At 33.0% G+C, this 15,003-nt stretch overlaps 1 protein-coding gene across 2 annotated transcripts in view; it reads right to left on the bottom strand.

The window, feature by feature from the left end:
• Nucleotides 1-4,541: 4,541 nt before the first annotated feature.
• The window catches only part of Dyro (Dpt-YFP repressor by overexpression), a 33,995-nt gene continuing 23,533 nt past the window's right edge, over nt 4,542-15,003 (bottom strand). For both annotated transcript variants that reach the window (XM_075303274.1, XM_075303273.1), the window contains one exon: nt 4,542-12,039. In XM_075303274.1, coding sequence (XP_075159389.1) covers nt 11,347-12,039 — 693 coding nt within the window. In that variant the 3' untranslated portion in view covers nt 4,542-11,346. The remainder of the gene's footprint in view (nt 12,040-15,003) is intronic.

Genomic DNA, 15,003 nt, shown 5'->3' with positions numbered 1-15,003 from the left:
GGACATGCGTAGATCGGCTCAGAATTTCACCACGACGCAGAATATATATATATATATATATATATATATATATATATATATATATATATATATATATATATATATATATATATATATATATATATATATATATATATATATATATATATATATATATATATATATATATATATATATATATATAGAGCCTCTAAGAGAAGAAAATTGCATCCGATCCGGCTGAAAGTTGGTCTAACAACCATGCTAAACTGGGTCCACATCGGTCCATAATTATGTCAAACTGAATTATATACGTATTTAATCGGTCCTTTTTTATTTTTGTTTAATATATACCCCGTATGAACTAACTTACAATTGAGAAGACGGTGTTAAGAAGTTTTAAGATACCTTGTCATACCTTGGCAAATGTTACCGCAACCAAAGTAATTCGATTGTGGATGACAGTCTTTAGTACAAGTTTATATGCAATCCATGGTAGAGGATACATAAGATTCGGCCTGGCCGAACTTACGGCCGTATATACTTGTTTAATAATAAAACACTTCAAAATTTCAAAATTAGATATGAAAGAAATTTATTTTACAAAACGAGTCAAAAATCTAAAAACTTTTAAAAGTTTATAAACTTTTCCCATAGCCGAGGGAACCAATGTTAAAAGCCTGCCAGTAGAGTTCCGGTCCACCTAGGGTCTCAAAGTTTGGATAGGTTGGTTATAACCATCCCAGCAAAAAAAGCGTCGCCAAAAAAGTAATGAAAATGTTCTTTTTGGATCCTGAAGTGGTGCAAAATTGACGCAGAAGCGATGAATTTATCATGGGCTTGTCATAGGACGGAAGTCCTCCATTTTAACAGCCGATGCACTGAATTTGCATCACTTCTTTAGGTGTGATTCGAATTCAATGTTTTGAATGTAAATTAAAAAAATCTGTGATATTTTGTCAAATAAATAATTTTTATAATTTTTTATAATTTTTAATGAATTCTAACGCTTGTCTGAAACGTTTAGCCTCAAATATTTTCAAAAATTCACAATTTTTTCAGATTGGATTTAGCATTTTTTTCGACAAAATTTAAATAATTTGTAACATTTTATGCATTCTTAAACTGTTTTAACCAATTTGAAACAAAAAAAGTTACAATTACCCATTAAAAATATGAAAAATGCATGTTATAAAAACTTGAATGAAAAGAACTTCCTGTGTAGTTAAAATAAAGAACATCATTGGGAGTACATATTCTGGAAGTGCTTTTAAAGTTATGACGTTGGAAGAACTTCCAAATTTTTTTGCTGGGATACCATTTCAAAGTATGCACAGCAAAAAATTGGAAGTTGTTCCACATACATTTCTTTTAATACGCTTCCCGGAATCCGGAATCCCCCATCAAGTTTTCTCCACTTCCGATGCAGTCGTTTTGGACAAGTCCACAAACATTTCTTTTAAACGCATCCCGGGATCTCCTATCGATTTGTTTTCTCTTCCGATAGAATCCTTTTGGACAAGTCTTAGAAATTACGGAATTAGGTCGTTTTAAGTGAAATTTTAAATTTTGTACAGTTAAATTTCTCATATAAATAGAAAATCAATAAAAAAGTTTGACTTTGGAAGTTCTTTTGAGAAGGTTTTGCAAATTACGATAATCTTTTTTCGGCATAGAAAAATTTATTTTTGAGGGAAAAAATATATTTTTGAGGGAAAAAATATATTTATACAAAATATATGCCGAAAAAAAAAAACAAAATAAAAACGATGTATAACATACAAAAAAATAAGTTTTTAGAAAAATATTTAATAATAATAAACTTTCAAAGCAATGCAAAGGATTCAAAAATGGAGTAACCCCTCCTATGACAAGCCCATGTAAAATTCATTGGAGATGATCCAAGTTTGCACTACTTCCGGATCACAAATTGGGGATCCAAACTACTTTTTTTGGAAGCTCTGTTTTTGCTTGGTGATTTAAAACCGTTTCCTAACGACGGACATTTTGCTATTTGTGTTATCTCGCCCTTTTATGTTATGCAACCAGCTTTGTATGGGAGGTACGTGAAAGAGTGGTCCGATCGGTACCAAACTTCGCATTTTTCTTAGTTTTGACCATCAACAAGGCCTTTCAAAGTTTAGCTTTCCTACGATGCCTTCTTCTATTTTTGCCCATTCGTTGTAGGGAATCAAAGCACTGTGGGACGTTTGCTTTTGAATAAGTCCAAATCGTATCCTAGAGTGTAAATTTACCCTGCATACGTTTTGACCAGAACTGGTCCTTACACATCAGGGACCAGTCTTGTACCCATCTTGGTTTTGACCATCAACAAAGCCTTTCAAAGTTTAGCTTTCCTACGATGCCTTCTTCTATTTTTGCCCATTCGTTGCAGGGTATTTTACTAAGACAGATTTCTTCTCGGGTAGTAAGAATTTGCAATCTAATAAAGAAACTTTTAGTTATAATAATATTATTATTTAGTAATAATAATATTATTAATAATAATAAACTATTCATAAATATAAACAAAAACCAAACTAAAACCAGTGTTCCTCAAATCTGAACCAGTTAGCAGTGGGGTTCTACTCTGTCCCAAAAAACTTGTGCCAAATTTGAAGTTAATTGACCTTAAACTGGGATGTAGAAGGTGATTATAAAACTGTGGGGCATGCTAACAGGCGGGTCAAGCGAAAATCAAGCTTTAACGATGCTGAAAAGTTCAAATCTGGAAGATCTACCTATATGGGGATACAATGACAAATTTTAGGCTCTATAAAATTAGCTCAATGACAAAGATTCGTGTGCTAAATTTAATGAATAAAATTTAAATAAAGATACATAAAAAGTGTCCTTGATATTGTATGTCTTAAATTTGAGGTTGCAAAATCTTGAATATTAGGTCAATATTTTTTTAGTGGATTCATCCTATGGAGGACAAATTTTTCCTTGTATTTACACAATGTTCCCTGCTGCACATATCAGTGCTGCTAGACATTTAACCTAATTTTAATTTTTATACCCTCCACCATAGGATGGGGGTATATTAACTTTGTCATTCCGTTTGTAACACATCGAAATATTGCTCTAAGACCCCATAAAGTATATATATTCTAGGTCGTGGTGAAATTCTGAGTCGATCTAAGCATGTCCGTCCGTCCGTCCGTCTGTCCGGCTGTCCGTCCGTCTGTGGAAATCACGCTAACTTCCGAACGAAACTAGCTATCGACTTGAAACTTGGCACAAGTAGTTGTTATTGATGTAGGTCGGATGGTATTGAAAATGGGCCATATCGGCCCACGTTTACGTATAGCCCCCATATAAACCGATCCCCAAATTTTGCTCGCGGAGCCTTCCGGAGCAGGCTCCGCAAGCCTGGTACGTGGTCTAAGTATACGGTCTCTAACAACCATGCAAAAATTGGTCCATATCGGTCTATAATTATATATAGCCCCCATATAAACCGATCCCCAGATTTGACCTCCGGATCCTCTTGGATGGGCAAAATTCATCCGATCCGGTTGAAATTTGGTACCTGATGTTAGTATTCGGTCTCTAACAACCATGCAAAAACTGGTCCATATCGGTCCATAAATATATATAGCTCCCATATAAACCGATCCCCAGATTTGACCTCCGGAGCCTCTTGGAGGAGCAAACTTCATCCTACCCGATTGAAATTTGGTACCTGATGTTAGTATACGGTCTCTAACAAGCATGCAAAAATTGGTCCATATCGGTCCATAATTATATATAGCTCCCATATAAACCGATCCCCAGATTTGAACTCTGGAGCCTCTTGGATGAGCAAAATTTATCCGATCCAATTGAAATTTAGTACGTGGTGTTAGTATATGGTCTCTAACAACCATGCAAAAATTGGTCCATATCGGTCCATAATTATATATAGCTCCCATATAAACCGATCCCCAGATTTGACCTCCGGAGCCTCTTGGAGGAGCAAAAGTCATCCGATGCGGTTGAAATTTGGTACATTTCGTTAGTATATGGCCTCTAACAGCCATGTAAAAATTGTCAAATTTTATTACTATAGAAAGTTTTGTCAAAATTTCATTTCTATAGAAAGTTTTGTAAAAAGTTTATTTCTATAGCAATGTTTGTCAACATTTTATTTCTATAGAAAATTTTGTCAACATTTTACTTCCATAGAAAATTTTGTCAACATTTTATTTCTATAGAAAATTTTGTCAAGTTTTTATTTCTATAGAAAATTTTGTCAAAATTTTATTTCTATAGAAAATTTTGTCAAACTGAATTATATACGTATTTAATCGGCCTTTTTTTTTGTTTAATATATACCCCTTATGGACTAACTTACAATTTAGAAGACAGTGTTAAAAAGTTTTACGATACCTTGTCATCGGCAAGTGTTATCGCAACCCAAGTAATTCGATTGTGGATGACAGCCTTTAGTAGAAGTTCCTACGCAATCCATGGTGGAGGGTACATAAGATTCGGCCTGGCCGAACTTACGGCCGTATATACTTGTTTCTCCTTACCTTCTCCGGATTCCATCGTTATAGAACAAACAAAACAAAATGTATAAGAATTTTAAATAAAATTTTCATTTATTGCCAATATTTAAAGATTAAGTAACAATTACTTAAATTATATATTTATAGATATAAGACATTAAGAAAACTTAGGAAATATTTCTATATAGGATACAAATTAAATTATTATAAAGAAAATGTAGATAAATGAAATAGAGAAAATATTTTGAACTTAAAAAAAAAAAAAACAAAACATTTATTCAACATATCCATAACGTAATAAAAGGTACTTCTATTTCTTTCAATCAATCCCTGTGAATTGAATTTATCAGGAATTGTTAACAAAACTTAAATGACTACAAAAAAGGCACCTGAGTTGTAAGAATTGTGACAAGAGATGGCTTTCACTGCAATCTCTCGTCATATTCGTTAACTATATTTTTATATGTATAAGTATTAAAATTAATATTTTTATTACTTTTAATTTTGAATTAATATTTTTTGTTTTTTTGTGTTTTTTTTACATTTAAATAAAATTTATTTTGTTAACTATTGTATAAATTGATTGTAACAAAAAAAAAAAAACATAATAATAAAAGTAAATGTAAAGATAATTCTAATAACTAAAACAAATAAACTGAATTATTTTATAATATAATTTTATATAAAATTATTGTTTATTATAAAATTATTTATTTTTTAGCTTTGTTGTATAAAATTAACACATATTCTAATTGCTGTATGCACAGGTTTTGTGTTTTTCTATTAAGTGGGTTTGTTTTGTTTTCGTTTTTTAGTTGCTTTTAGATAAAAATATATGTAAATATATTCCTTTATATATCCCTGATTTTATTTGAAACACAAATTGACTAGTGTTCAAGGTAACATAGGTTCAAGCAAGGTAATTAATTTATTCTTTTATTTAATATTTAGTTCTATTTTAATAATTGGAAGAATTTTTGTTGCGTGTGTGTTTTTTAATTGTTGCTTTCATAGAGGTTCAATTGTTTTCTTGGCATTTTGCTTATTTTACATTGACTGTGGTCAATGGTCTTTATTTTATTTTATTCTATTTTATTTTATTTTATTTTATTTTATTATATTTTATTTTATTTGCTAATAGTCTTCATTATTATTTACTTTGGATTATATTTCTTTATGGTTTATTAAGAATTTATAGGAATGTTTTCTTAACATAGAAATATATCATTGAAATAAAATAACGGAGCCAGTAAGAACAGCTTCCAAAAAATGGTAATGTCTCCCACCTACTTTACAGGGAACATTGAGGGAGGATGTCATATGGTAACATTACACGCAGAGAAGGAATATGATCACCTCAAACATGTTTCAAGAGCAAAATGTTATTTTTGTATGGTGACCATGTAACATGTTTGCCACTAAAATGTTATTTTCTCGTCAAATATAACCTGCTTGCCGAAATCTGATACATGATTTCCGAGAAAATAACATGGTTGCGAAAACCATGCTACATGGTAACCACCCAAAAATAACATTTTGCTCTTAAAACATGTTTGAGGTGATCATATTCCTTCTATGGGTGTAGAGTACATTTTTTGGGGCAGAGGGTTTCCCTTCCCCTTGAAGAAAAATTGACATATTGATATTCACTGATTTAATTCAAAGGGATCAAACATGTATCAAGAGCATGATACTATTTTTTGGAGGGAAACATGGTGAATTTTTCCCATAAATAGGTTTTTTCCATAAACAGTTAATTTTTTCCATAAAAGAGTTTACTATTTTTCTATGTAGGGGTATTGTGTTGCGGATATTTGTAAGGCATCAAAAAATCTGGGTTCTTTTCTGGTTTATGTAAAAGAAAAATAATTTAGTCAATTACATTTTTATTTGTAAAACTCAGTATTTTTGTTATATTTTTAATCGAGATAATTAATATTTTTAGTTTGTCATTTGTTTAATTATGAAGTTATTTTTAGCAATTATTTTTTGAATTAACACGTTTCCATATTCTTTGTCTTCGTTTTATTTTGAAATTACCCAGCAAAAAAATTGGAAATTGTTCTACAAGTATTTTTTTGACATACCCAGAATGGTGATGGGGGGTATAATAAGATTGTCATTCCGTTTGTAACCCGTCGAAATATCGATTTCCCATCGATGAGGTATATATTCATGATCAGGGAGAAATTCTAACCATGTTCGTATGTCTGTCTGTCTGTTGTAATCACGCTACAGCCTTCAATGGGCGTGAAATTTGGCACATATTAGTTTTTTGCTTGCCGGAATATCAAGTTCGATGACTATATGAACCGAGCCCCCGTTTGGGGTCTTGGGTTTTTAGAAATCGTAGTTTTTATTCAATTTGCCTGAAATTGGAAATGTAGAGTTACTTTGGTACCAATGATAGGTGTGCCAAATATGGTGTGTATTGGTCTATGTTTTGGCATAGCCTCCATATATACCGAGATCCCGATTACATTTCTTGGACTTCTAGAAAACGTAGTTTTTATCTGATTTACTTGAAAGTATAAATGTAGAGATATTTTTGGACCACAAATAGGTATGCCGAATATGACGTGTATCGGTCCATGGTTTGGTATAGCCCCTATATAGACCGATCTCACGATTTGACTTCTGGGGCTACTAGAAACTAGAGGTGTGCACATGACACGAAATTGTGGTGACTCACGCTGATGACAACGACGTGAATGTGCGTGAGCGTGATTAACAAACCAAATGTCGTGCGTGAGCGTGAGTCACGAAACTTATTTCTTCGTGAGTGTGCGTAACAAATTTCGGCAAAATACACTCACGGAAATAATCCCGCCCACGAACATAAAACGCTTACGAGTTGAATTCATTTACAATTTTAGTTACATCTGGGATGTTAAGAGTTTAATAACTCTCTCGATTTTAATCATGCACATGTTTTCGGACACGTCGCTACACACAAAATAATATTATAATTTTTGAGCTAACAATAAATTGTTGTTACAGAAAATTTTGAAGTTCAACTAAATTTTGGTTGATATAACAAAATTAGTTGCTAAAGTGACTAAAATCGTAATTGTATTTACAAAATACATTGTTAGCTCAAATGTAAACATAATTTTAATTGTATTGACTATCAAATTAATTGATATTTTTTTGTGTGTTAGGTAAATTACTCATAAAGTTATTCGTGAATCACGTTATTTTTTGTAAGTCACCACATTTTCGCCCGTGAGTGTGCGTGAGTCCTACCAAACAATATCGTGCATGAATACGATTTTTCTCTCGTGAGTGTGCGTGAGTAAAATATTACTCATTTGCACATCCCTACTAGAAACTGTAACTTTTATTCGATTTGTCTGAAATTGGAAATCTAGATGTATTTTAGGTCCATAAAAACTTGCATCGGATTCAGTTTTTATCGGTCCATTTGGTAAATCCTCCATATAGACTGATTTCCCGATATCACTTCCTGAGGGGATAGAAGGCGCACTGGTCATCCAAATTTCTCGAAACTCAAAAAATTCCCAGAACTTAGATCTCCAATCAATGCGTCATTTCATCATTTTCTTGCAAGTTTATACGAGAAACTTTAAATTCAACTTCAGGAAGCGTATCATTTGAACCGATCTTCTTGAGGTAGCATGTTTCTTAAAATCCACCAGAAATTCTACATATTTTAACACGTTGACTGCCAACTACGAGTTAACTCGTAGTGCGATTTCCCTTCCAGGAAGCCAACTACGAGTTATCTCGTACTACCTAAAACTACCACTTTTTCTGTAGCTACGAGTAAAACCGTATTATAATAGTGTTAGTATCGTAGCGAGTTCTTTCCCAGAAGCCAACTACGAGATAACTCGTAGGTCCTTCTTCTACTTTAAAAATCCCCACATCATTTTTGATTTGTGGTGATACCAATGATCTAGAAATAGAGTTTTTAGTAATATAATGTGAAAAAATCAAAATGTCATTTTTGGCCAGTTTTCTGAAAATGGCCTTGGCAGTCAACGTGTTAAAGAACCCAGTTTCTACGAGGGGCTATTAGAGGAAACTATTATATTTGATTCATGATGGTGAGTATTCGGCTCGGCCGAATTTACTGCTGTATATACATGTTATACTTTTTTTTATTTTTTGAAGCAAATGAACTTCCTAGGCCTAAGATAACTTCCTAAGCAAGAAAAAATTTATTCATTGGAGATGATTCAAATTTGCATCCCTCCGGATTACAATTTGTGGATTAAAACTACTTTTATTGGAAGCTATTTTTTGCTGGGAAATTAACTCAATTAAAGTTTAATTGAAATTGTTTCAACTTCAATTAAGAAAGCACTTGAGGCAATCAATTGGTTCAATTTGCGTGTGACTGAATTTTTGTTTGATAAAAAATGAATTGCATGGAATTAACTGAGGAAATTAAATTAAGAGATTTATTTATATTAGCATAAAAAATATTTTTGCCTTCAATTACGAAATTAATTTTTAATTGATTATTTCTTCAATCACAGATAAGATAGTGTCAATCACCGAAGTCAATAAAAATGTTCGTTGATCTAACTGAAAAACTTAATTGATTCAATTGTTTGTTTTTGTGATTGATGTTCGCTTTAGTTAAAAAAATTGTTGTATCAATTAAAAGTTTCATTGAATATTTTTATACCCTCCACCATAGGATATACCCCCATCCTTTAACTTTGTCATTCCGTTTGTAACACATCGAAATATTGCTCAATGACCACATAAAGTATATATATTCTGGGTGGTGGTGAAATTCTGAGACGATCTAAGCATTTCCGTCTATTGAAATCACGCTAACTTCCGAACGAAACAAGCTATCGACATGAAACTTGGCATAAGTAGTTGTTATTGATGTAGGTCGGATGGTATTGTAAATGGGTCATATCGGACCACTTTTACGTATAGCCCCCATATAAACCGACCACCAGATTTGGCTTGCGGAGCTTCTTAGAGAAGCAAATTTCATCCGATCCGGTTGAAACTTGGTGCGTGGTGTTAGTATATGGTATATAACAACCATGCAAAAATTGGTCCATATCGGTCCATAATTATATATAGCCCCATATAAACCGATCCCCAGATTTGAACTCCGGAGGCTCTTAGTGGAGCAAAATTCATCCGATCAGGTTGAAATTTGGTAAGTGGTGTAAGTATATGGTCTCTAACAACCATGCCAAAATTGGTCCATATCGGTCAATAATTATATATAGCCCCCATATAAACCGATCCCCAGATTTGACCTCCGGAACCTCTTGGAGAAGCAAAATTCATCCGATTCGGTTGAAATTTGGTACGTGGTTTTAGTATATGGTCTCTAACAACCATGCCAAAATTGGTCCATATCAGAGTATAGTTATATATAGCCGATCCCCAAACACACAAAAATTGGTCCATATCGGTTCATATTCATGGTTGCCACTCGAGCCAAAAATAATCTAATCGGCTTTTTTTGTTGTTTAATATATACCCCGTATGGACTAACTTACAATTTAGAAGACGGTGTTAAGAAGTACCTTGCCATCGGCAAGTGTTACCGCAACCCAAGTAATTCGATTGTGGATGACAGTCTTTAGTAGAAGTTTCTACGCAATCAATGGTGGAGGGTACATAAGATTCGGCCTGGCCGAACTTACGGCCGTATATGTTTGTTTTAATTCAATTAAAATTGTAATTGGAAACATTTTCGTGATATTTGTTTCTTTGAGTGATTATTTTTTTATTTTGAATAAACTTTTTTTATCATTTTTTAAATTAATTTTTTGTGCTTGATATTTGCTTTAATTAAAGTATTTGTTGTATCAATTAAAGTTTTAATTGAAAATTTTTTCAACATTCAATTAAAATTTTAATTCAAAAAATTTCTATGATATTTATTTCTGTGAGTGATTAGTTTTTTATTTCGAATAAAAAAACATTTTTATTTATAACTGAATCAATTAAAAATTTTACAAAGTTTTCTAATTGTGTACACACAGAGAAGGAATATGATCACCTCAAACATGTTTCAATAGCAAAATATTATTTTTGGATGGTGACCATGTAAGATTTTTATCACAGCCATATTATTTTCTCAGAAATTATGTATCTGTTTTCGGAAACATGTTATGTTTGGCGAGAAAACAAAATTATTGCGATAAACATGTTACATGGTCACCATCCAAAAATAACATTTTGCTATTGAAACATGTTTGAGGTGATTATATTCCTTCTCTGTGTGTAGGCTTTCAATTCTTTTTGTCAATGAGGCTAGACACAACTTATTGTTGTGTCATGAGAAATGGTACTAGTTTTACCGAGTGGGAGAAAAGCCATTCACAGGAAAATATCAACATTTTTTTGGCATATAAAAAAAACTATTCAAATATGAATTGATTGAGTTAACATAATTATTAAATTAAACATTAATTTGTTGTTCACATCGGTGAGAGATATTATCTTTGTAGTTAATTAAACAATTTCAATTAGTAAAAGTAAAAAAGTAATTGTATAAATTAATTAGGTAATTGCACACAAAAATTTGTCTGTTGTCCTTAAGGGAAATTTATCCTCTTTGTGGATTATCTTACCTTCAATCCAAATACTTCGACTATTATTGGCAAAATGTCAAGAAATTATTAAATGCATTTGAAACCTCTAAATACGGAATAAACAATGACAGATTTTTGATTAATTTGTTTAAGCAACTGATGACTTCCAAATTTTTATTTGGCAAAATTCGTACAGTTGCCATTGTCTTAAATTGTGTTTGAATTTTAAAGAACATTTTTTTTTGTCTTTTATTGTCTGTAGAGATTAGAATTGCTGGGTTTGATGTCATAGTTTATGACTTATTTAGCATTTCGATTATTCATAGTTATCACATTTTATAAAGTTCTGGGGGTTCTTTACATGAGGATATACCCTGATCATATTTACCCATTTCAGCTTCATACAGCAGATTATTGATCAGGTGCTTGACGACTATTTTGGCTTTTGAGGTTTTCAACTTGCGTATGGTGATGGCTACATACTCACCAAATACCCCATATTCATCCATGGGGGTACTACTGGACTTGGATGTATGACCCCCACCACCAGCACCACCCACAATTGTGGAGACACTGGAACCACCGAGACCAGAACTACTTGAGGCTGGATGATTATTGCTATTGCCATTGAATAGGTTGCTCGAGAATCCAGCGCCGCCACTAATGATATTGCTCAGATAATCACATTGTCTGGTATGTAGAGCTAGATTGGAATGTTGTTGTTGGTGATGTTGCAGCTTTGAGGGTGATGGTGCATCGCCTGATTCTAAGCTATTGTGGTGGAGATTCGCATTCGAATGATTCTGGGCTTTACGTTTGCGATTATTGCCTGTCCCCGGGCCTCCAACGGCGGAGTTTCCCATAATGGAAGTGCCATTAATGTTGCCATTGCCATTGCTCGTATTGCCACCAACATTCCGATGCATTGTCAAGTCAGTGGCATTTTTGTGATAATTCAATGGCACTGGAGTGGAAGTGCGTGTGCTCTCAAGCATCGCCAAGTCGTTGGAATCACTTTCAAACTGTTGAATAGATTAAAATGGAAGGAGAATAAGAAATGGATGGAACAAGGATTATTTCACAAATGTGTCAGCAAAAAGAAATTGAGGAAGATCTTAAGGAGTGGATGTAGTAGTAATGAACACAAGAACAATTCCCTAAAAGCACTTAAGAAAATTATAATTCGTTAGGGGGATTTAAATTTATGCAGGAAAGAAAGCAAAGAAAAAAAAAACCAAAAACGACAAACACTCCCAAGGATAGTGTCGTGATGATGCTTCCAAACATGCACATCTCGTTATCATTCCGCTTCTATCCGACAAATATTCTCCTAGGAAAATTGAATTGCATTTCGCTTTGCTATGCGTGGTGGCATGTAAAAAATCATAAATTTGTGTTAGTCTTGATTTACATGAATTCTACACCATGGAATCAGAGATTAAAATTATAAACAACCATGTGGACAAGGGAGTAGGATGAGGCATTTACACTTTGGATAATATCGAGAGTAGCGTTGTCGTTGAGAATTTCGTCACTCTTTAAAAATAAAGCTTTAGCTGAACCGAGTTTTACCGCAATGGAAGCACGGTTGCCACTGTTGGTAGAATTCTACCGAAAATGGTAAATTTTTTACTGTTTGGTAGATTGGTAGAATTCCTGATGTTTTGGTAGATTTAGCAAAATAAAATTTTGACAAATTTTTCTATAGAAATATAATCTAGACAGAATTTTCTATAAAAATAAATATTTGACAATATTTTCTATAAAAATACATTTTTAACAATATTTTCTATAGAAATACATTTTTGACAAAATTTTCAATAGAATAAAATTTTTGACAAAATTTTCAATAGAATAAAATTTTTCACAAAATTTTCAATAGATTTAAATTATTGACAAAATTTTCTATAGAAATAACATTTTGATAAAATTTTCTATAGAAATAAAATTTTGACAAAATTTTCTATAGAATTAAAATTTTGATAAAATTTGGACAAAATAAAATAAATTTGGGAAGACTATTTTACATCTGTGATATAAGGTTTTTTGCAATTTAAAAAAAGTTTGCTTCGATGTGTTAGAAACGGAATGACAAAGTAAACATACCCCAATCCGGTTGAAATTTGGTACGTGGTGTTAGTATATGTTCTCTAAACTATGCAAAAATTGGTCCACATCGGTCCATAATTATATATAGCTCTCATATAAACAGATCCCCAGATTTGATCTCCGGAGCCTTTTGGAGGAGCAAAATTCATCCGATCTCGTTGATATTTGGTACGTGGTGTAAGTATATGGCCTCTAATAACCATGCAAAACTTGGTCCATATCGGTACATAATTATATATAGCTCCCATATAAACCGATTGCCAAATTTGACCTCAGGAACCACTTGGAGGACCAAAGTTCATCCAATCCGGTTGAAATTTGGTACGTGGTGGTAGTATATGGTCTTTACTCGTAACAACCATGCAAAAATTGGTCCATATCGGTCTTTATCCCCACATTTGACCTCCGGAGCCCTTGGAGGGGCAAAATTCATATAATCCGGATGAAATTTGGTACGTGGTGTTAGTATATGGTGGGGAGCCACCGTGGTGCAATGGTTAGCATGCCCGCCTTGCATAGGTTAGGTTAGGTTAGGTTAGGTGGCAGCCCGATGTATCAGGCTCATTTAGACTATTCAGTCCATTGTGATACCACATTGGTGAACTTCCCGCCCTCCTTGCATACACAAGGTCGTGGGTTCGATTCCTGCTTCGACCGAACACCACAAAGTTTTTCAGCGGTGGATTATCCCACCTCAGTAATGCTGGTGACATTTCTGAGGGTTTCAAAGCTTCTCTAAGTGGTTTCACGGCAATGTGGAACGCCGTTCGGACTCGGCTGTAAAAAGGAGGTCCCTTGTCATTGAGCTTATTAACATGGAATCGGGCAGCACTCAGTGATAAGAGGGAAGTTCACCAATGTGGTATCACAATGGACTGAATAGTCTAAGTGAGCCTGATACATTGGGCTGCCACCTAACCTAGTCCATAATTACATATAGTCCCCATATATACCGATCCCCAGATTTGACCTCCGGAGCCTCTTGGAGGAGCAAAATTCATCCGATCCGGTTGAAATTTGGAAAGTGGTGTAAGTATATGGTCTCCAACAACCATGCTAAAATACCAAGCTTGGTCCATATCGGTCTATAGTTATATAGCCCCCCAGATAAACCGATCCCTAATCACACAAAAAATTGGCCCATATCGGTTCATAATTATCCCAATATATAGAGCGACCCCCATATTTCAATTCTGACCCTCTAATTACAGCGCAAAAGTTTATATCTGTTCGTAATTATTTGTAGACTACCGGTCAAGAACGGAATTATATACGTATTTGTTATTTTAATATATCGGAAAAGGATAATGAAAATTCGATAAATGGGATGTGTATCCTAATTTCAATTTTATCGATCCTACACCCAAAATGAAGTGAACCCACCGTGGAAGAAAATGTAGGTTTAGTTTAGAAATTTTAACTACAATAGTTTTCTAATTTCAACATGTTACAAATAAGTTAATACTTTTGGTCAAATTGAAGAATTTTTTTTTTTAATTATTTTTTTTGTTGTTTAAGAAAATTTCATATGTTGAAAGAAAAAATTTGATTTAAAAATTGTTAAAATGTCTTTAGCGCTGTACGAAGTTCGAGACAGGTACAATTTTAGTAAAATTTACTCATTTGAAATTGAGATGAACTCAATTTAAGAAAACTTCTACTATTTTAGGAAAATATGAACTATTTTATTTTTTAATAAAAATTTTGCACTATATTTGTATACAATTTTTTTTCTTATTTTCAGTTCACGTCATTAAAGTTAGCAAAAAATTATTCAAATAAGGAACATTTACTCATTTTGTGCAAAATTTAACTAAAATCAAGAAATCTTCATGAACTAAAATAAAGTTCAATTGGCATTAGAGCCCCTTTTTTCT

The sequence above is a fragment of the Haematobia irritans genome, chromosome 4 (assembly GCF_050003625.1).
Source record: "Haematobia irritans isolate KBUSLIRL chromosome 4, ASM5000362v1, whole genome shotgun sequence".
In the NCBI taxonomy this organism is placed as follows: Eukaryota; Metazoa; Arthropoda; class Insecta; order Diptera; family Muscidae; genus Haematobia; species Haematobia irritans.
Note: the sequence above shows the minus strand (reverse complement) of the source record. Positions and strands in the feature narration are given on the sequence as shown.